This window comes from Tursiops truncatus, chromosome 7 (assembly GCF_011762595.2).
Source record: "Tursiops truncatus isolate mTurTru1 chromosome 7, mTurTru1.mat.Y, whole genome shotgun sequence".
Lineage (NCBI taxonomy): Eukaryota > Metazoa > Chordata > Mammalia > Artiodactyla > Delphinidae > Tursiops > Tursiops truncatus.
This window is the reverse complement of record NC_047040.1, coordinates 3,395,610-3,417,374: the sequence shown is the minus strand read 5'-3', so window position 1 is coordinate 3,417,374 and position 21,765 is coordinate 3,395,610. Positions and strand designations below refer to the sequence as shown.

Sequence of the window (21,765 nt, the reverse complement as noted above, 5' to 3'; positions counted from 1 at the left end):
GTAAAGTCGCTGCATCATTGGTACTTCCAGAGTGACACTGATGAGGACCATTGGAATCTCAGAAGCATCTCTATGGGCACAGCCATGGTGACAGCGTGGAGGAGAAGTGGGAAAACCCACTCCAGAGCCAACATGTAAGGGCCTCCAGCTCTAAAACTCAATTTCTTCAAAATAGATTTGGACTGGATCATCTCTAAGGCCTCTCACAATTCTAATTCCATCAAAACTCTGAAATAAATCCCATTGAGTCAAAGACAGGAGCTCTGCGTGTTGCTTCACTGGACCCAAAGTGGACCCCCCCCCTTCCCCCTCCACTCAAACTCTTTCAGACACGGAGTTTTCTTTAAAGGAAACAGGCTCTCTATCCCAGGAACAATGAAGGGACTTTTGTTAGATACCTGCCCAGCCACGCTGAGTCTGTCTTGTCCAAGGAAGGCAGAAGCAACCTCTTGTGGGGTCATAATATCAGGATGTGCTTTTTTAGAGTTAGAATATTAATTGTCTCAAAAGCAAAGAATTCCTCTTGAAGGTAGATGAATTGCTCTGTTTTGGAAGGAGACTACAGAGAATATTCAAACCTTTGTTTTTAGACCTGTGAACAGGCATCTCTTCCCTAATCCGCCCACCATCTTTTAGCCGTAATATTGCCTTAATGCCAGCGGTTGCCAAGCTTATCTCCAAAGAAGAGCGAGGCAGGCAGCAGCTTGGCGATGTTGCCATTACCTGTGATGTCTTTAAGGGTCTCTGTGCCTCCAGCCCTTTCTGGAGTCATGGATGAATGCACACAGGCCACTAAGTTTCCTACTATGTCATGAAGTGAGGTAAAATTCTCTAGGTTGAAAATATGCATATTGAGCGGTTCACTTGCTGTTTCTTTTAACGCTCCTTCATCTGCATCCTCAACTCCAATTGCAAACACGTTAACATCAGCAGATTTAAGTTCCGCTGAAGGCAGAGCAAGGGCATCCTTCGAGTGTCCATCAGTTAACATTACGATAACCTGAGGGACTCCATCACTGGCCCGGCTTCCGGCAGCCTCAGTGAGGTGATTCTGCATTACGTATTCTAATCCTTTTCCAGTCTGATTGCTTCCCCCAGTATAAGACATGTTGGAAACATGGGAGAGGACTTCTTGTTTAGAACGATACGTATTTAACAGGAACTCGGTATCTGGGCTGCCGTTGAACCAGACCAGAGCAAAACGGAAATCGTTTTCTCCCACAGCTAAAGATTTTATAACATCATATAGAAACTCTTGAACAAGTTGGAAATGTTCCTTTCCAATGCTCCAAAAGGAATCCACTAGAAATATTATATCGGCAGCAGCACCATTTTTGACATCTTTAAAAAAAGACATTGGTTTAGATGTTTCTCCTGTTCAAGAAATGACTTCCCATCAGTGCAAAGCCTTCCTCAACTCATTCAGTTTCCACTCTGCTGTTACTAAATAATTTACACCTCATGTGTGAAACAGGCGGGGACGCTGACTTACCTGAGACACAGGGACCTGGACACATGGACCCAACAACTGTCGGTGCCCAGTCATTGACCCAAGTTCCATATGCAATGACTGCCATACGTGGACCAGTAGCAGGTTCCACAATGGGGAAAAACATTCCCTGGCGTGTCCTTTAACTCTAGATGATTCTTTGTGGTAGTTTGAACCCCAAGACCCACCTGCTCAGGTGGAAAGGATATCCTATCGCAGGTAACCAAGCATCATCTTGGAAATTCCTTCCTCAGCTTTGAGTCTGAAACTGGGCCCCGACAAGATAGAATACTGAAATCTACTACAGTTTTACCTCCCATGCTTTGGGTAATTTGCCAGAAAAATAAGTATTATAAATACATCTTAAGAAGACTTGTATAACTGTAGGGAAGGGCAAAGTCTCATTTCTTTCAGACTTTTTAGCATGAAGAAAGGTACCCTAACTCATCACTACATCTTCAGAGCCATCTAAGCCCTCTTAGATGCTGAACAGTATTCATCTCTTTCAAAGATGAATCTAGTTCTCTCTTAAAAGTAGGAGCAAGAGGCTCCAGGTGCCAGGCTGTGGGTGGCTGGGAAGTGCCCTTCTGCACTGGGCCAGGCTGGCTGTGCACAGCAGGCCCCTGGACTCTACTCACCTGGGGCTGACCCGATGCCCCAAGCCATGCTCCCCTGGCATTGAGGTGGTCCTCACCAGGCCGCCATCTAAGAACTACCAGGTCCAGAGGGAGAATCCCCATCAGAAGCTCAGCTCTCCAAGCAAAGGAGAGGGACCCAAGTCACTCCTTCCCAGCTCATAATACATGAACCATTTCTCATTTTTCTAGAACTCTGCAAGCAAGTTCTTAATAGGATGAGTTGGGATCCATTTTTAAGTAGTTTGGGGAAACTGATATTTAAAGATTTGATGATTCTAGATGAAAAACGTCTTTTCCTGTCCGGAGTGAGAAAGAAATGGCAACATTTGTGTTTGTTTTTGTTGTTTTTTCAGGGAAAATAATTTTTTGCTCTCAACCATTGTCTTCCCTGGGTTTTATGTGCTCAGACATCAACCAGTGCCAGAAATGTGGAAAAGCTCTTCAGACGGTAAAATATTCTCGACACAAACTTTCTGCTCACACCCAAGGTAAAAACAAACCACTTGCAAACCACCGCCAAGGTATCAAACCCAAGTTTCAGTAAAAAGAACCTCTCTCTCACTGGATAAAGAGGAGCAAAAAGTCTGTAAAGTAAATGAACATCCTGTAGTCAATGGCTTGGTTATCTCTTCAAAGCTTATCTAAGCTCTATATTCAGCTCATGATGCCTAAGATCTAAAATCAGAGAATACTGTTCCTTTTAATGAAATGAAGAGATGTTTCTGGATCTTACCTGCTTGTTGCTGCGCACGAGTAAAGGAAAAGCCTAAGAAAAAAAGGCAAAAGATGGCCACTAAAGGCAAATGCCGATGCTTCCTCATTTTGATTTTGTCTAAGCACCAAGTGAGAACCTACGAGAAAAACAGGACAAAGGAGAATGATCAGGTATTGACTCCCCGATTACTAACAAATGAATCAAGGGTTTATCCCTTTTATGAAAAATAGTTTTGACTAAACATAGACATGAGAATCTTTGAATCTAGTGATTGTAGGACTTTGGCCATAGCTAAAAATTGTGCAGTTCAACTTTTTTTCCTCTCAAATTGAGGCAGGCAAAAATAGTATATCACGAAACAAATGGCAGAATGAAAAAGGGTCAGGAGAAAAGGTGCTCAGAGGCACAAAGGGGCAGGTTGGTGACGCCCAGCCTAACTGTCAATCGTGTCTAACGGAATCCCGCGGGGAAGCTTCCGTTCAGGGAGGGAACGGGCTTCATCCAAATCACAACGTGTACCAACCATGGCAGCTGGGACCATTTCGAATCTTGCCCTCATTCTCTGTTAATATTTAGCACTTTTCCTCCACCAAAAACCTGCTGTGTGTCCAACGCCAATCACAGGATGGAGCACACCCTGGGATACTGAATTAGCAAGACTGAAGCCAGTCACGAGGGCTGACGGCCACATAGCGTGGTCTCCCATGCAAATTTAACTGGCAGCCAGCCAGGCTCAAATCTGGATGGGCGCAGTGGGCTGTGTCACCATCACTTTTCCCTTCAAGCAAACACCACCTTCTCCCCATGCCACATCTGAAAGCACCCTGACCCACACCAAACCTTCAGGTCAGCATCTTCACCCTCCAATCTCCAGTGACAGCAGCTTGAGGGTCTGGACTCTTCCTTATGACCCTCCAGAGAGCCAGCCTAGGTCTCCTCCACCTGGGCTTAGGTCCCCTTGCAGGACATCACCTCTTTTCTCTTCCCCTTGATCCAAGGCTCTGGTTTCCCCCAACTCTTTCTTAGGTCTTGGGTATATGACCTGTGCAGACCCACTAGACCCCATGCTTGATTTAATGATTTGTTGTTGCTGTCTTAACATTCTTAATAACTTTTGGACAAGGACCCTTCATGTTCATTTTGCATCGAGCCCACAGATTCTGGAGCTGGTCCTGGCTACAGCTGTGCATGTGTATCAATGACTCTTCTTACCCTTACCCAGACTTGGCAGGAGTTCCCTGGTCAGAGCCTTGGGTAACAGCATCAGAGAGGAGGGGCGTGCCGGTCAAAATTATTGGTTATTTTTTCTTTTCCTTAGTTTCAAGCAGTACTATTTAATATTGAAAATTATGTGGTATAGACTACAGTCAAGCGAGAAGTCCCATTTGGTTTAAGAAACCTAAATATTTTCATCTGGAGAGATTGGGTTACCATCATAATTTACAGTTCATTGTTAGGGTTTGCAGATTAAGAAGGCGGCCTTGGGAATTACAGCATGAAAAGGTAATCATCATCAGTATAAATAAAAATCAAAAACCTCTCACTCTGGGGCATTTTTTGGTAGAAACAGAAAAACAAATCCTAAAACGCATACGGAATTTCAAAGGACCCAGAAGAGCCAAAGCAAACTTGAGAAAGGAAAAATAGAGCTGGAGACCTCATATTTCCTGATTTCAAATCATATTACAAAGCTACTGTAATCAAAACAATATGGGACTGGAATAAAGACAAACATGTCAACCAATGGAATAAAATAAAGATCCGAGAAACAAACCCTCAAGTATATGGTCAAATAAGCTTCTATAACAGTACCAAGGTTACACAATGGGGTCAGGATAGTCTCTTCAACAAATGATGCTGGAAAAACCGTATATCCACATGCAAAAAATGAAGTTGGACCCTTACTTTACACCACTTACAAAGAACTAACTCAAAATGGATTATAAATGTAAATGTAAGACCTGAAACTACTATACATTTAGAAGAAAATATAGGAGAAAATCTTCATAATATTGGATTTGGGAATGATTTCTTCCATATGACACCAAAAGCACAGACAACAAAAGCAAGGACAGACAAATGGTACTATATCAAACTTAAAAACTTTTACACAGCAAAGGAAACAATCAACAGAGTGAAGAGGCAAGCTACAGAATGGGAGAAAATATTCACAAACCATATATCTGATAAGGGGTTCATATCAGAACACATAAAGAACTTCCACAACTTTACAACAAGATCTGATTTAAAAATAGGTAAAGGACTTGAATAGACATTTCTCCAGAGAAGACATACGAATGGCCAATAAGCATATGAAAAAACACTCAGCATCAGAGAAATGAAAATCAAAACCACAATGAGATAATTCAAAAAGAGTCACGTACCACAATGTTCATTGCAGCTCTATTTACAAAAACCGGGACGTGGAAGCAACTTAAGTGTCCATCGACAGATGAATGGATAAAGAAGATGTGGCACATATATACAATGGAATATTACTCAGCCATAAAAAGAACCGAAATTGAGTTATTTGTAGTGAGGTGGATGGACCTAGAGTCTGTCATACAGAGTGAAGTAAGTCAGAAAGAGAAAAACAAATACCGTATGCTAACACATATATATGGAATCTAAAAAAAAAAAAAAAGTGGTTCTGAAGAAACTAGGGGCAGGACAGGAATAAAGACACAGAAGTAGAGAATGGACTTGAGGACATGGGGAAGGGGAACGGAAAGCTGAGATGAAGTGAGAGAGTGGCATGGACATATATACACTACCAAATGTAAAATAGATAGCTAGTGGGAAGGAGCCACATGGCACAGGGAGATCAGCTCGGTGCTTTGTGTCCACCTAGAGGGGTGGGATAGGGAGGGTGGGAGGGAGGGAGACACAAGAGGGAGGGTATATGGGGATATATGTATATGTATACCTGATTCACTTTGTTATACAGCAGAAACTAACACAACATTGTAAAGCAATTATATTCCAATAAAGATGTAAAAACAAACAAACAAACAAAAACCACAATGAGATATTGCCTCACATCCACTGAGATGGCCACTATCAAACAAACAGTAAACAAGAAGTGCTAATGAGGATGTAGAAATATTGGTACTCTTAGGCACTGTTGGTGTGAATGTAAAACACTGCAACCACTTAGAAAACTGTATGGAGGTTCCTCCAAAAATTAAAAATAGAATGACTATATAAGCCAGCAATCCAGCTTCTGGGTATATATCCAAAATAATTGAAAACAAGATTTTGAAGATATATATATATACACCCAAGTTTAATGCAGCATTATTCATAATAGCCAAGACGTGGAAACAACATAAATGCCCATCAATGGATGAATGGATAAAGAAAATGTGGTACATACATACAATGAAATATTATTCAGCCTGAAATAAAAGAAAGAAATTCTGTCATAGGCTACAACATGAATGAACCTTGAGGACATCATGATAAGTGAAATGAGCCAGTCGCAAAGAGACACGTACCGCAAGATTCAACTTACATGGGGCACCTGAAATAGACAAACTATTAGAAACAGAAAATAGAATGGTAGTCGCTAGAGGGACGGGGAGGTGGGAAGGAGAATTAGTGTCCAAAGGGTACAGAGGTTCAGTTCTGCAAGATGAAAAGGTTCTAGAGATCAGTTACACAACAAGGTACATGTAGATAACACGACTGTACTAGTCACTTAAAAATGATTAAATTTGCTCACTTGCTCTATTCTGGGAATCTTCCAGGCCTTTCTATCCAGTCATACCTTTCTTCCCCACACTCTGCTAGACCTATTCCTGAGTTTGTCCTTTGAAAAAAAGCACATGCAATATTTGTGGTCTCTGTAAGTTTTCTTAATTGAGGATATACGGTTTAGAATCGTGTAAATTCTATGTCATGTGTGTTTCACTACAATCTTTCAAAGGATAGGAAAAGTTACCTGAGATTTTTCACAGCGTGGATTACTCCATACACCTAAAATGTGGCCATCAGTTTAACAGGAATGGTATAAATGTGGCATCTTTTTTTTGAGGCATGAGTCTTTAAGAGCTAAAACGGGAAAACAATACAACAGCACATATCTTCTTAAAGCATATGTATGTGCCCCTATAATTAAATAACACAACATTTGTCCTTGCTCCTAAATAATATTTGGAAAGGAAGAAGAAAAGAAGTATTTGGGAGCAAATACTAAGGTTTGGGGAAGAGGACTTCAGTCCCAGGAAACTGAAAAGAATCTGATATGAACACTGAGATGGGGTACAAAAGTTATTTCTACCCCAACCAGTGTCATCAGAGCTACAAAATCAGGTCCGCCTAAGGCCTAGGCTTTTGTACCTGCTTGACCTTCCTACCTTGACCTTCCTCTCACCATAGGCCTTCCATGGGCCTGGTGATTCTATCTGTGGTTGTCCGTTGTATATATAATTCAGGAATCCCATTTTCCCCTCATTGCTAAGGAAGACAATGTTAAGGGTGGTCTAAGGTTCTCAACCTTTCCATCTAGAGCAACAGAAATAATGACAGCAAAGGAAAAATCTGTCTGGTTAATTAGCGACCTGGCCTTGGCAGGGGACTCGTGTCTAGATGGACTTCTTAGCAAGATACACAGAGGGCCAAGGAGCCCCTATCGAAGGTGTCACCCAAGGACGTGGATGAAGTGGGCTCAGTCCCATGATTTTTCCTGCCAGAGATCAGTCCCAGAGGGAGGAGCTGGGGTCCAGATCCTGTGGCCCAGCTGTGAGGAACAGCAAGACAACAGAGTGTGGGCCCCAGGCCAGCCCAGTCAGCCAAATTTGTGGGATAGAAAAAGACAAAACCATAAACAAGAGAATGGATTCCAAGACCCACTGTTGCTTTGGATTTTCCAGGGAGGTCAAACCAAAAGTATCACCTGTGATAAAACAAATTTACCCTGTGATTCAAATTCTGAAAGCTTGAAGATACAACCCCAGCACCTAATACAAAGCCACCTGTCAATACAACTTTCTCTTGGAAATGTATCAACAGTGAGAAGGAAAGGTTTTTCTGATGTTCAGAAGGTCAGTCATCAAGAGAACGTATTTCTTTCTACAGTGAAGTGACAGCCAGTGGTGATAACGGTGCCATTCCAAAAACACAGCCCATCTTCTTGGCTTGAAATGGTCAACACGTGCTAGGCACGGCTCTGCACGATACAGGAGGGCAGTCCTCAGCTCGCCGTGCTTTGGTTCCACAGCGTCCCCAAGTCCTGGCCAGTGCTCAGGGGAGTCCCCTCAGGCAGTACAGAAACCCACGCTTGGCTGGTTGGTCTGTTTTCTTCACTGAGGATGAATGCCCAAGCCACGGCCCCCATGTTGCCCCATTGCTCTCTAGAAATCCTGCAAGACCATGCTCTACTCTAGGAATCTTCTAGGCCTTTCCATCCGGTCATACCTTTCTTCCCCACACTCTGCTAGACCTATTCCTGAGTTTGCCTTTTGAAGAAAAGAAAAGCACATGCAGTATTTGTGGTCTTTGTAAGTTTTCTTAATTGAGGATATACACTTTAGAGTAACGTAAAAGTACATCATACATATGTTATTCTTGATTCTTTCCATTAAAATTGAACATCCGGTCTCTTTACCAGCAATAAGCATCCTACTAGAAAACTATTTTGTGGGAAAATTGTCAGCCCACATTATTTAAATTTTACTGGATTCTTTCCAGAAATATATACTGTCCTTTCCAAGACAGCCTGTGATATTCTAATTGGTCGAGAACTTTTTTTAAAATGTGGGATCCACAGATTTTTTTTTTAATATGGGATCCACAGATTTCAAAGGATCTGCCAACCTCCCCCAAAAGTGTACAACATTGTTTCTGTGTATGTGGGAGTCTCTGGGGATAGCATCCAAGTTCACATGTGATTCTAACCGCCTCTATTCTAACTCCCCACTAAAGTTCAAGCACCTTCGAGAAAAAGATTTGATGCAATTCTTCCGGGAGATCCAGTTCAATTGTTTTAAATATTTGATCCGTGCACAAGAGGCAGGATTTAAAGTAGCATTTTTGTTTTGGAATGAGGGCAAAAAAATAGTATAGGACCTCACTGCAAAGCATTGGACAATGTAATCCATGTGGAAAAAATAGGACATGACCACTGCTGAGTGTGGGATGGGACGAGTTTCAGGCTTCTCTGCAGACAATCTTGACAGAGAACATGGGTGAATTGTGCACTGAGTAGGTTTCACTGGTTTTGGTTTTGGTTTTGGTTTGTTTTTACTATCTCTATACTGTCCCTATACTATCCCTATACTGTCCCTATACTATCCCTATACTATCCCTATATCCCTGTGTGGGATCTCTATTAACAAATTCCAAAGTTTGGTAGTCTTTGGTAGAGCTCAATAAAATCAAAATCATGATAGAACAAAGTCTTAATGTCTTTCTGAGGCACTAATGAGTTACTTCAACTATTCTCTAAGGAAAATGAATTTTAAATTGGTTGAAAATTATATGTAAAGATTTTTATTTCCAAGATCTTAATCTTACAAAAGAGTAGACCCCTAAATGAATTCCTTCTCATTGGGACACAAAGTAATGAAAAAACATTCAGTGCACTGGAATTATCTTTTCTAAAACCTATCCAGATGTTGAGGAAAGGGAAAGAGGGGAGAGGGGAAGTGGGGGAGGGGAGGAGAAGGCAGAGGGGGGCGCAGGAGGGCAGAGGGGAGAAGCTCTTCCAACCCTGGAAGTGAAGGACAGAAAATGATGTTTGTTGGATGATGAGTTATCCAGGCTCCACTGATGATTAATGGACTCACATGTTCAGTTGAGCTGAATTCCCAGGTGGGGAAAAGGCCTTTAGATCCACACACTTTTCCTGCCACAGGGCTTAGGAGCCAGTCATGGGGCTCAAGCATTCCTAGACCAGCTGGTGAATATTTGTTAACGTTTTTGTTTGCAATTAAATCTCTCCTAGTGTTTACCATGTCATGGCATCCCACTTTTTAAGACTGCAGTTCCTGGCAACAAAGCTTGGAGAATTTTTTTCATTTAGATTTAAAAGACGTCAAATAGCATCTCCCCAAATGATCACCCAGTTGGTCCATTTTAATAAGGGGGAACAAGTCACCCTCCCATTACCCTTCCTTAACTCTCCCTCCCACCCCCAAGAAATAGAGACAAAAGAGCACAAGTCATATTTTCTGGGCCCCTGTCTCATGGGTGGGATTTCACGCCCTTCTCCCAGGAGCCCCATGGCTGGACTTTCCCCCATCTTATAGCTGGGAAACTGAAAGCAGGTGAGGTATAGCGTTTTGCCCACTGCCACATTAAAAAAAAAAAAATTGAACCAGAATCCTAATGAAAGTTTGTGTTTCCAAAGCCCAAGGGAAGAACCCCAGGAAACCCCAAGAGGATGTGCCGGATTTGGCCCCAATCTCAAGGAAACCCCCGACATCTTTCGGGGAAAAAATACACTAAATTTCTTTGGTGGTGACACACCACAGATTCTGTATCAACAGACGCCATTTGTCTGCTGCTGATCTTTCAAATATGAAAACAGTCAAAATTGGCTGCTTGAGACCCTCGTGTTGGGTGGGGTGTCAAGCTACTTTGTGTCACAGATTCTGTCCTAAAGGCAGTAGATTCAACCAGAGAAGTTCATTAAATTCTTATCTTTCTATCGAGCATTAGTCATTCCTTTTTTTACTCGGCCTCATTCTGAAAAGGATTTGAGATGCCTTTTTCCTTTCTGTAGCTGTCCACTTGAAACTTAAAAAGACATCTCTTATTATGAAGACTGCTCTACATGGGTCTTCAACTCAAAATTGTATTCAGAGTCCAGTGACATTCCCCAGCCATTGTGCAATTCCATGAAATTAGTTTTCATTAAGTCTCCTCAGAAGCTTTTTCATTTTCCATGTCTGGAAATCTTTTTTAAGACAGACACACACATGCACACAAGGCAATCTTTTTCAAACAAAGACTTAAATACATCCAGAGCTCCCATTTTGAAGTCATTTATTTGGTCTCCTCCAAGCACTGCTTTTTAGAATCAGGCTGGTCCTCCTAACAAGTTCTAGGACTTCTGTTAACTCCTAACTGTCCCATTTTAAGTGGGAGCTGCAGAAATAGTGGAAGACTGCAGCGACAGAACTATGCCCACCTGCCGTGAAATGAAAAGTCACATTTCAGTAAACCCTAGGGGTCTCTAGCTTGCAGCCACCCTAGTTCTCTCTTTTTCTTACCCTTCTTCTCTTTCCTGCCTGAATCCTGGGAAAAGAGCCCCCATTCTTGTCCCCAGAGAGGAAGCTATGAGAGGGAGGACTTAATCTTCTCCGGTTAGCGAAGGAGGAGAGCGGAATTTAACATGTTATTGCTACTTGAAAGAGCTTTGGGGGAATCCTCAAAAGCAATCCATTTGGAACAACTCTAAGAAGATTCCTCCAAATAAATGCATCGGAAACTGCTCTTCTACAGTTTATTTTACAACTTGAATCTCGCATTTCCATTCTATGAAATTGTGCTAGAGAAGAAAATAGCAGCCACGTGTACACATCTGTAAACAATTATCTGCTCGACCCAGGCTCTGAAGGTGTGTTCTGTGAGAGCGATCCTGTGTATCGACTTGGTCTCACTGCCACCTACTGGTATCCTTGCTAGACACTCAGAACTGGGCCCAAGATCTTTGGCTCAAGGAACACAGTGTCTGTTCACGTCTGGGCTATTATAGATAGTGCTGCTCTGAACATTGGGTGCAGGTATCTTTTCAAATTACAGTCTTCATCTTTTCTGGATATATGCCCAGGTGTGGGATTGCTGGGTCATGTAGTAGTTCTATTTTTAGTTTTTTTGGGGGGGTTGGGGTTTTTTTTTGCGGTACGCGGGCCTCTCACTGTTGTGGCCTCTCCAGTTGCAGAGCACAGGCTCCGGATGCGCAGGCTCAGCGGCCGTGGCTCACGGGCCCAGCCGCTCCGCGGCATGTGGGATCTTCCCAGACCGGGGCACGAACCCGCGTCCCCTGCATCGGCAGGTGGACTCTCAACCACTGCGCCACCAGGGAAGCCCTATTTTTAGTTTTTTAAGGACCTTCCACATTGTTCCCCACACTGTTCCCCATAGAGGCTGTACCAATTTGTATTCCCACCAACAGTATAGGAGGGGTCCCTTTTCTCCACACCTTCTCCAGCATTTATTATTTGTAGACTTTTGGTTTCCATCAACAGATGAATGAATAAAGAAGTTGTGGTATGTGTGTATATATATATATATATATATATATATATATATATATATATATATATACACAATGGAATATTACTCAGTCATAAAAAGAATGAAATAATGCCATTTGTAGCAGCACGAATGGACCTAGAGATTGTCATACTGAGTGAAGTAAGTCAGAGAAAGACAAATACCATATGATATCACTTATATATAGAATCTTAAAAAATGATACAAATGAACTTATTTACAAAACAGAAACAGACGCACAGACATAAAAAACAAACTTATGGTTACCAGGGGAAAGGGGATAAATTGGGAATTTGGGATTAACATAGAAAAACTACTATACGTAAAACAAATAATCAGCAAGGACCTATTGTATAGCACAGGGAACTATATTCAATATCTTGTAATAACTTATAATGGAAAAGAATCTGAAAAAGAATATACATATATATGCATATGTATAACTGAATCACTTTGCCGTACAACTGAAACTAACGCAATATTTTAAATCAACTATACTTCCATTTTTTTTAAGTGTCATTCTTGTTTATAAACAATGACTGTTCAACAGCTCACGCAGGAGAACAGAGCAATCCAGAAAGGGAGGGTTTGACTGAGCCTTGACAAGTTAGCCTCCTCCCGGAATGGGGTCACGTGAGGATGTGCCGAGCACCATCTGGGGTTACCTTCCTTCTCCCCATAAAGGCAACTTGAAGAACCTCCAGATTAACTGCCCAGATATTTGGAAATTTATTTAAAGACGTATTCCTAGGGTCCAAGATAATGAACATGAAGGAGAAAGTTCCATATCTGCTATAGTTGGAAAAGCTAGACACCACGATGCACATGTAAAGGGCATTTCACCCTCTTAAATATAAGGCAGCCCCACAGAGCACTTCCTCCATTTTTCCTGCTAATTATAAACATTAGGCAGAGATTAGTTCAGATTTAATGTTAGGGCAGAGAATGCCTTAGAAGACGCTTCAGAAGGAATTGCGCAAACACCCATTCCATTCCTGCCCCGTGACACACACAGGGCCGTCGGCTCCAGGGTAGATCCCAGCGCTATCCTCCCTTCCTGCCTTGGCCATGGACTTTTGGGGCTACTGGCCTCTCCAAAACCATGGTGTTCCATTGTAGAACTGTTCAAACACAGCGGCTAAAGTGTCCTCCTTTTGTAAGGAAAAACTAAACATCTTGTTTTCTAGTCTGATTCGTGATCAAGTCTAGAAGAGAAAATTATTTAAAAGAGACTTTTTAAAAAATGACATTGAAACCTCAGATAAAGTATCACCCGCACTGTGTTTAGTGTAATATCCGGGAAAAATTCTGCTTAGTTCCTGTCTCTATCAGGAAAGGTCAGTTAATCTCTCCCAGACTCACTAATTTTACGTGTAAAATGAGGCTGATTGCCTGATGCTCTAACCGGCAGTGATTCTGTGACCGCTTTCTTTCATCTATTACCCTAGGCTCTGACCACCAGTGGGTTTCCTGCTGTCCCCACAAGAAACAGAGAGGCCCGCAGTGCACGGCGGGGCAGCCTGTGGGCTTAGCTGAACTGGCTCTGGGTGCTGGCACTGAACTGCTGAATCAAATGATGAGGATTCCAGAAGAGAAAAACCAGTTTCCTGGAATGGCTTCTCTTGAGACCTGAGTCATCTCCAGCTGCTGTTCAGTTCTTAATTTTGAAATGCAACCAACCCACGAGCTCTTCCATCTAGCGGCCAATTCTCGATGCTCTGGGTCCATGAAAACTGAAGGTATGGGTCAAACCAGGGGGATTTGACAGAAACATTTGCCATTGTACCTTTCCCCAGCCATTCCTACCTCGCAAATGTTTCTCTGTACTTCATGAGTCTTAAAATTCAGGAGAACAGCAGGACTACGCTATGCAAAACGCAGCCAGACCCCTACGAAAGACTAACAACCTGCCTCTGGGAGAGGGTTTGGCAGAACGTTTCATATTTGTCCTACTTTTCTGCTTTGCTTTCTCCTTCCAGATTTTTTGAAACAACAATTACCTCTCTGCTAAACAAACTTAAAATATGCTACTCTATACAAGACTGGCCGATGGCAAAAAGTGCCTTTCTTCACGTGAAACTCCAAAATATACTCTTGAAGACTTGTACTCCCTTGATATTCCTGGCCTTAGACACCTACCTGGGAGAACACGTGAGCGTGTGCCGGGGCGCCCAGGAAATGCTGATTTTGCTTTCCTTCTAGTACTGGGACCTCAAACCAGCAATTCACCTCCCTGTGTTCCATTTCTTCATCTGAGGTGTCAAGGGCGTGGGGAGACCATCCACCAAGGTAGTAATTTGGGGATATTTCCAGTAGCCAAACGGAAATCATATATTTGCCGACCAGAGGGCAGGGCCTAAGTCTTAGTCATTTTTGTCCCCTCCCTCGAGCCAGAGCTCCACACCCTGGAGCACAAGGGGGTTTATTAAGCTTAAAGGAATATGAGACGCATAGACCAAGGGCAGGTAAGGAAAAGTTTGGGAGTTACTGGATTAGTTCATCTTAACAACATCTCTTCCAGTTGTAAACTTCAAAACTCCTACAGGGATACAGCATTGCACGAATAGGCAGCCTTGATCTGGTTCTGAAACACCTTTGTGTTCATTCAATTTAAACTTTTTTCTCAGTAGATATCAGTAAAACGTTTCCTTTCAAAGTTCTTGCTTGGTTCATGCCCTTGTCATGAAGGTATTTTAGAAAGCAGAATGCTTCATTGCAAGCAGAAGTTCACCTCAATACATGCATACCTGAGCATAAGGAAAAAATAAAATTCTAAATGTACATTTGCTTCAGATATTAAAGTCACATTTTTTAAAATTCTGTATTGGAGCGGTCTCCAGGTGAGTCCCAAAGTGACCCACAAGCTCTGCTGAGATGTGTATCAGCAGATTCCCTGCGGTCCCGGAAACCCCACCCCAGGGACTCCCTACGATGCTCGGAGATTCTTCTGGAGCTCAGCGGGATGCATCGTCCTCTAGAGGACGATGCATCTTTCCTCTACGCTTTCGGGAAAGACTACACCAGGACAAAGGTGCTGCTTCACAATTTCATCTGCTTCCTAAAATAGTCTGAGGAGACCAGAAGGTACTAAAATTACGTTTTCAAAAATTAATATAACGAATTCCTGAAAAGAACCCCTCTTTGTAAATCAGGGTGCCGCAGGTGCTCCCTGAGTGTGACACGGCCATCACCCATGGTTTAGAGGGGACAGGCAGTGTCTTTTCTTGAAAGGGTAGGATTATCTCCTACCAGATTTTTGGAAAGAGGGAATCCATATCTAGAAATGTGGGTGAAAAGAACCTTTCCTTGTCTCGCTCAAGGCTGTCTGAAGAAGCAGGAAATTTTTAAAGCTTCCCTACTTAAAAACCTGAATCATTTTGAGCTTTCCTTTCCTCAGTGAGAGCTACTAATAGGATTTTTTTAAATGCCAGGTCACTCCTCAAATCGTCAACTATTTATGCAGCAGTGGTGTGGTTTTTACAGCCTGCTTTCCACAGCTAAGACACCAAGAAAAGTTTGCTCCTGTGGGTTTCCGTGGAAAGGCTGCCCGGGACACAAAGTCCCCTTCAGATGGGAACCAGCCCACTATTCTTCTCCAAGAGATAACAAATCCTCAGTTTCTTCCAAAAAGAACAGTGACAAGAACTAATTTTCAAATAAAACTTTTGCCTAAAGTGATTAACATACCTGCAAGACAGTCTCATGCAACAGAATTCGTGACCTGCTAGTGTATTTTAAACCCTAAATGTGGAATGTCACATAAAAGTGGGTAATGAGGGCTTCCCTGGTGGCGCAGTGGTTAACAATCCACCTGCAAATGCAAGGGACACAGGTTCGAGCCCTGGTCCAGGAAGATCCCACATGCCGTGGAGCAACTAAGCCTGTGCGCCACAATTACTGAGCCTGCGCTCTAGAGCCCACGAGCCACAACTACCGAGCCCGTGTGCCTAGAACCTGTGCTCCGCAACAAAGAAAAGCCACCGCAACGAGAAGCCCGTGCACCGCAAAGAGTAGCCCCCACTGGCCACGACTAGAGAAAGCCCACGCGCAGCAACGAAGACCCAACACAGTCAAAAAATTAATTAATTAATTAATTATTTTTAAAAAAAGGTGTGTAATGACAAAGACCCCTGTAACCAGTTGTCTAAATACTCTGAGCAACAGCACAGATGAAGCCTCCGTGGCAAAAGTCTACTAACTTTCAAAAGGGAAGGAGGTCTGATTTCAAGCCGGCTTTAGCGGCAGCATCCGTAACCTCCTAACCTAAAACTAAGGTCAGGTGGGGAGCCTCCCTTGAGTCATGAATCCATCATCAATCATCAGTTGAAGAGAGGGGTTTCTTCCTACTTTATCATCAGTGTTGTATCAGGTTCTAAGGCACGAAATCACAGAAAGCACTTACGATGACAGAATGAGCTGCAGTGAGTCCTAAACACTGAAAATAGAGGGAGGGGCAGAAATAAAAACAATTCTATTCAGGAAGGTAGGAATTCTTCTTGCCTTACATCAGAAGTATCCTTAAGACCCCAAGTTTGGACGTTCACCATACATCCTGTCACCTAAGGACCACAAAGCATGGTGGGGTGGGGCACACACCCTCCCAAGGGCTGGAACAGCCTGGGCCAAGGGCTAACATTCTAGAGACTTCCCCAGCTGCCTCCCAGGAAGGTGGGAGTAGCTACACCCTCCAATTCCCCCACTGGAAAAGGGCAGGACACCCACGCTCACCACCCTGCTATGGGATTCTTCCCCAAGTTCTCCTCTCCACCAAGTATCTTCTCAACGGCTTCCTCACTGCCGTGAGCGGGGAAAGAGAAAAATAAACCTTATGGTGATGGAAAACCCATGCCTCCTCCAAGAAGAGACGAAGACCACAAGACCATAATTCGTATAGCTTGAATTCCTACAAAACCCCTCACCTCCCCACCCTTCTGCCTTTACCCTCAGCAAAGCCCACACAAGATTGGGACTGACATACGTACACTAATATGTATAAAACAGATAACTAATAAGAACCTGCTGTATAAAAAATAATTAAATTAAATTAAATTAAAAAAAAAAAAAGAATGAAGCAAAACGCTGGTGCCGTCCCTCCAGGCCCCCATCCCCAGAGGTGGCCTGGATGAGGGATGCCTGCTCAGCTGCTCTGGTCACAAAGCCAGTGTCGGTCCCTGGGGACCAGCTCTCTTCTCTGGCACGTCTTTCCCCGTTAGTTGGTAGAGGCCCCGGGAAGCATAATCCAATTTCCCCATCACTTTTAATAGAATATGATAGGAGGACACTGTCTTCTGGGAGAACAAATCAAACAGTATGTTCCAAATCTAGATGTAAATTAGCTCAGGATCCTCCAGTGCTGGGCCATCTGCTTTCCTGAAATGGTAAAGATCTGACTGCTGTCTGAGCCACCTACTGGTGCTGTGGCCTCAGCAAGTAATTGAGCATCTCAGAGCCCCTAAGCCTTCATCTTTAAAGCCAGGGAACCACACCTCAGTGCCTCCTAACCAAGAATCTCTTCCTTTATCTTTAGCCCAGCAAAGAACTCAGAAGTTTCAATAATGTCCAACAGCCAACTGGTGGTTTTCAACATCATTTTGCTTAGGAACAAAAAATACCTGATTTTAAAGCCACTTCAGTTTTTTGAAGTATTAAGAATGGGTCCCCTGGGAAGTTGGGGGACCCCAGTGTGAGAATAGTCTATCTGCATGAGCTCTGAGCAGCCCTGCAGCTCTAGGACCCTGCAGTTCTCGTGTGGAGGCAGCTGTGTGTAGGCTGGCATGGGCCAGCCCCTCTGAGTCCCCACTGGGGGGGACACTCCCCTCTGCCTACAGCAGCTTGTTCTTGGGGTCCAGACCAGCCTATCAATTCGCTCCTTGGGCAGGCTGTGAAATGCCAGTTTCTGTTTACACCCCCAGTACCCCTCTGGGGCCTCCTAGGGACCCCACCCCTGCTTCAGTCCTAATTTTCTAACACGGTAGCCCCTGAAACAGGTCCCCAGAGTAGACTGGCAACTGTCAGATAACACTTTCCATCCTGGGCGAGAGGGCCGGAGCCCCACCCTCCTGGCTGGGGAACAGGCTCCCGGCCTCCAGACTTGGTACTTGCTCCACTTCTGGGCAACACAGGCCAGCCCGTGGCCCTAGGGGCCCTGCCCTGTCCACTGGGCGTGCTGCCCAAACACCAAATTCCTTCTCCTCCTCTGACCCCTGCAGCTCCTTTAGGCAGCCCCAGAGGACTGAGGCTCCAGCCGTAACTGCAGATTCCTGAAAAGATGGAGCCCCGATGGTAATAGCTGAGTAACTCTTGACTGGGTCCTGTTCCTGGACACCAAGGTCACCGCAGTCCCCCGGAGGTGACAGATATACCCAACCAGCCCACGCCCCGGGGACGTGGGAGAACTCAGAGTCTCCCCAAGGTAGCTCTCGAATCCTCGGAAAGACACTTCTGCGAACAAAGCAGATTCTCAGATTCCAGCTGAGCTGCAGTTTATTTATGTCCAATAAATAAACCGTGAGCCGAAAAGCACCGCAGTCAGGAGAGCAGAGGGTGATGGGGGTGGGGGGAAGGTAGCGGGGGACCCGGCACGACTCGTGGGCAGCCGGGGCCTCGGCCCAGCTAAGGAAACCCAGGTGGCACAAACTGAGAAAGAAAAGTCGGCTGGATCTTCCAGAGACCAGCGGCGTGTACAGAAAACAGACTCTACGGGAGCGAACCTGAGAGCCATCGAGAAATCGTCAGCGGGGTTTAAAGCATTTCCCTCTGGCCACAAACCCAACACAGGGGGAACAGGGGCGAAGCGGCACTTACCCTGAGCAAACCTGGAGAAGCGTGTGTCCCTGGGCTTCGATATTCAATTATGTGCGAATCTGACACATGTTTTCCCCACTTGGCTGCGTCTCCTTTTCCTTCTGCAGGAGAGGGGACCCCGAGCAGGCAGAGAACTCCCCCTGTGGTCCTTGCAGGGGGCTGCTGAGCGGGAGAGCTGAGCGGCCTTTGGTGGAAGACTGAGCTCCAAACTGGACCGTGTCCAGGGATACAGTCAAGGCTCTCTCCAGCCCCTCCTCTCCCCCTCCCCACTCGGGCCTGCCCCACACTGTAAATGAAAACCAGACTCTCACTCTGTTGCTTCTGGCCCAGCCACGGGCTGATGTCACCTCGGAAGGCTGTCTTCACCCTACGAGCCCATAGCTGGATGCCTGCAACTCAAAAAAAAAAAATCCACCCCTTCTACTCATCACTTTAAAACTCTTAAAAAAAACTCTTAAAAAAAAAAAATCCACCCCTTCTACTCATCACCTTTGGGGCTGGGTCCCTGGCCGCAAAGAGAATGAATTTTGGAATGTTTCTGTGGGTCTCCATGGTTTTGCTGCAGTGTTTTCCAACACCATCTGAAAGGAAAACAGGAAATGCAGTCTCCCGCCTCCCCCCTCACCACGCCCTCCCATTTCTTCTTGAAGTTTCTGAATTGAGACTTCTCCTAATAACCTCCCCTTTCAAATATAAAAAACCAGCCGTTAAAATCACCTTGGCGTTCTGCTAACCAAAGTTCTGTTTGCCGGTGAGAAGACAAGGAAAAAAGACTACTTTTTTTTTTTTTTTTGGTAATTCTGTATATAATGATTCTGATCATGAAGCTAATGGTCCCAATTCCAGGACACCTACGAGAGGAGCAAGAATGGTTATCGTGCCCAGATTTACAGGAAAATTCCTGAGAAAGAATTCGTGTTTCCTCAAGGCTTTGTACCTTTCCCAGCACTTTGATATGCATTATCTCTTGTACCAGGAACGTCTCCACCTGTTAAAGAGATATGTGTCATGTTTTCTTAAGTGAGATTATGATCTCATTTTACAGATGAGAAGAATCTGGGTTCGTAGCAGAGCTCAGATCAGAACCCTGACCGTGGACACCCCCAAACTGCTCACTTCTCACCCATCACACGGCCCCCCCCCTTGAAAATTCGGTTCATGTGAGATACCAAGAGACATCTGAAGAAACAAACTTATGGTTACAGGGGGTAAGGGGGAGGGAGATTGGGACTGACCTACACACATTACTATATAAAAAATAGATGAATAACAAGGAGCTACTGTATAGCACAGGGAACTCTTCCCGATACTCTATAATGATCTATATGGGAAAAGAATCTAAAAAAGAGTGGATGTATGTATATGTATAAGTGATTCACTTTGGTGTGCAGCAGAAACTAACACAACATTGTAAATCAACTAGACTCCAATAAAAATTTTAAAAAAGAGAGAGAGAGAGACAGCTGAAGGATACTTTTGACTTGGAGATCCTTCCAAAGCCAAGTTTGAGGAGTAAAGGTATCATTAACTCCTTTGCACAGACGATGTCCTTCCAATTTAGGGAGGAAGGGGAGATGGTACAGGAGAGACAGTGCCTGCTCCCCTCCTGCAGCTCCAGGGTCCCCTTACTCATCCACAGGAAGACTCAACCCCTCTCTACACCCTGGGGGTTCAGCTCAAAGAGTGTCAGAATGGGGAGGGAGACCTGGATTGAGGGTTTTCCTGTCCATCACCTGTAGAGGAAGAAGAAATGGGCAGAGGCTCTGAGTAGGAGCCACATTGCCCGTGTGACGTGTGGGAAGACAATGTTCTCATGCAGGGCAGCCCATCTCCCACCAGAGTCCCCACTCCACGTGGCAGGCGAGGACTCGGACCCGAGGAGCTGGGACATGTGCTGCCACTCTATCGGTTGGCATCTGCAAGTTCAGCTCTGGAGAGAACCATTTCTCCAAGGCACATCGCCTGCTGCAAATTAAGGCAATGTTTGATTACAACTTTCTGTCCCAAGCAACTCCGCTCAGAGAGGTTAATGGAACAAGTGTGGCCTATGTACTTCCATTCAGTGGTTCCTTTTCCCAAATACCGATACAACTATTGCTTTTCAAGATAGCTAGAAATACACATTCCTTGCTATTAGGAATTTCTACTATTTCAATGGCAAGGGTGATGCATCGTTTAGAGCAAGACTTAAAGAAATAAAAACTGCTCAAGCAGGAACGGTTCTCTGTAATATTTAACCGTAACTAATCATTGACAATCTAGACCCTCACCAACACTGTCTGTGGCCTCAGAAACTTCTGGAAGCTGGCAGCTGTTGGTGAAAAACCTCCCACATCCTCCCTTGAACACACCAGAGAGAGCATTATGGCTCCTATGGTTTTCTCACTTAATCACCGGGATTTGGGATTCTCGGTGAAATGACCAGTTCCTCCTGCCATCTGGTCCCAAGAGGAAACCATCTCAAAGGTGAGAACTGACCTCAACATCAAGGGTCCTGGGTCTGGGCCTGACCACCCAAGGGACCTTACAGAATCTCGCAGTCCAGTTTCTTCTTAAATGCTGTGTTGAACCTGGGTACCTCTTCCCATTTCCTTCTGCGCAAGTTAGAAAGTTACAAACCCTGTTTCCCAGGCTCCGCTGTAGTTAAGGGCTTCCCTAGGCACTGCTGTGATATATAGGAAGGTGGGGAGAGACATGGTGATTTCTCTACTACTTTGGCTGGTCTTTTCCCTCCTGGCAAGTATAGTGCGGAGGCCCTAAGGGAGCCCCTCCCAGACCCCTTCCAAGGCTGGAACACAGCACCCTTTTTGGAGGACTGCTCTTTCCTGCTGGAAGCTGCCTCTTCTGGAGGGGCTGGGATGAGTGTGGTAGGTCTAAGGGAGACGCCAGCTTCCCAG

The 21,765-nt window shown here is 44.4% G+C and overlaps 1 protein-coding gene across 9 annotated transcripts in view; it reads right to left on the bottom strand.

The window, feature by feature from the left end:
* Positions 1–19,349, bottom strand: part of COL6A3 (collagen type VI alpha 3 chain) — an 86,138-nt gene extending 66,789 nt beyond the window's left edge. The window contains exons 1-3 of one of the 9 annotated variants that reach the window (XM_033859471.2): positions 18,869–19,349; positions 2,861–2,978; positions 724–1,341 (exon numbers count right to left, since the gene is read on the bottom strand). In XM_033859471.2, coding sequence (XP_033715362.1) covers positions 724–1,341; positions 2,861–2,948 — 706 coding nt within the window. In that variant the 5' untranslated portion in view covers positions 2,949–2,978; positions 18,869–19,349. Of the gene's footprint in view, positions 1–723; positions 1,342–2,860; positions 2,979–14,203; positions 14,350–18,868 lie in introns of those variants that run through there. The other 8 variants (XM_019923634.3, XM_033859472.2, XM_073807076.1 and 5 more) reach the window with 8 other exon arrangements.
* Between the last annotated feature and the right edge of the window lie 2,416 nt (positions 19,350–21,765).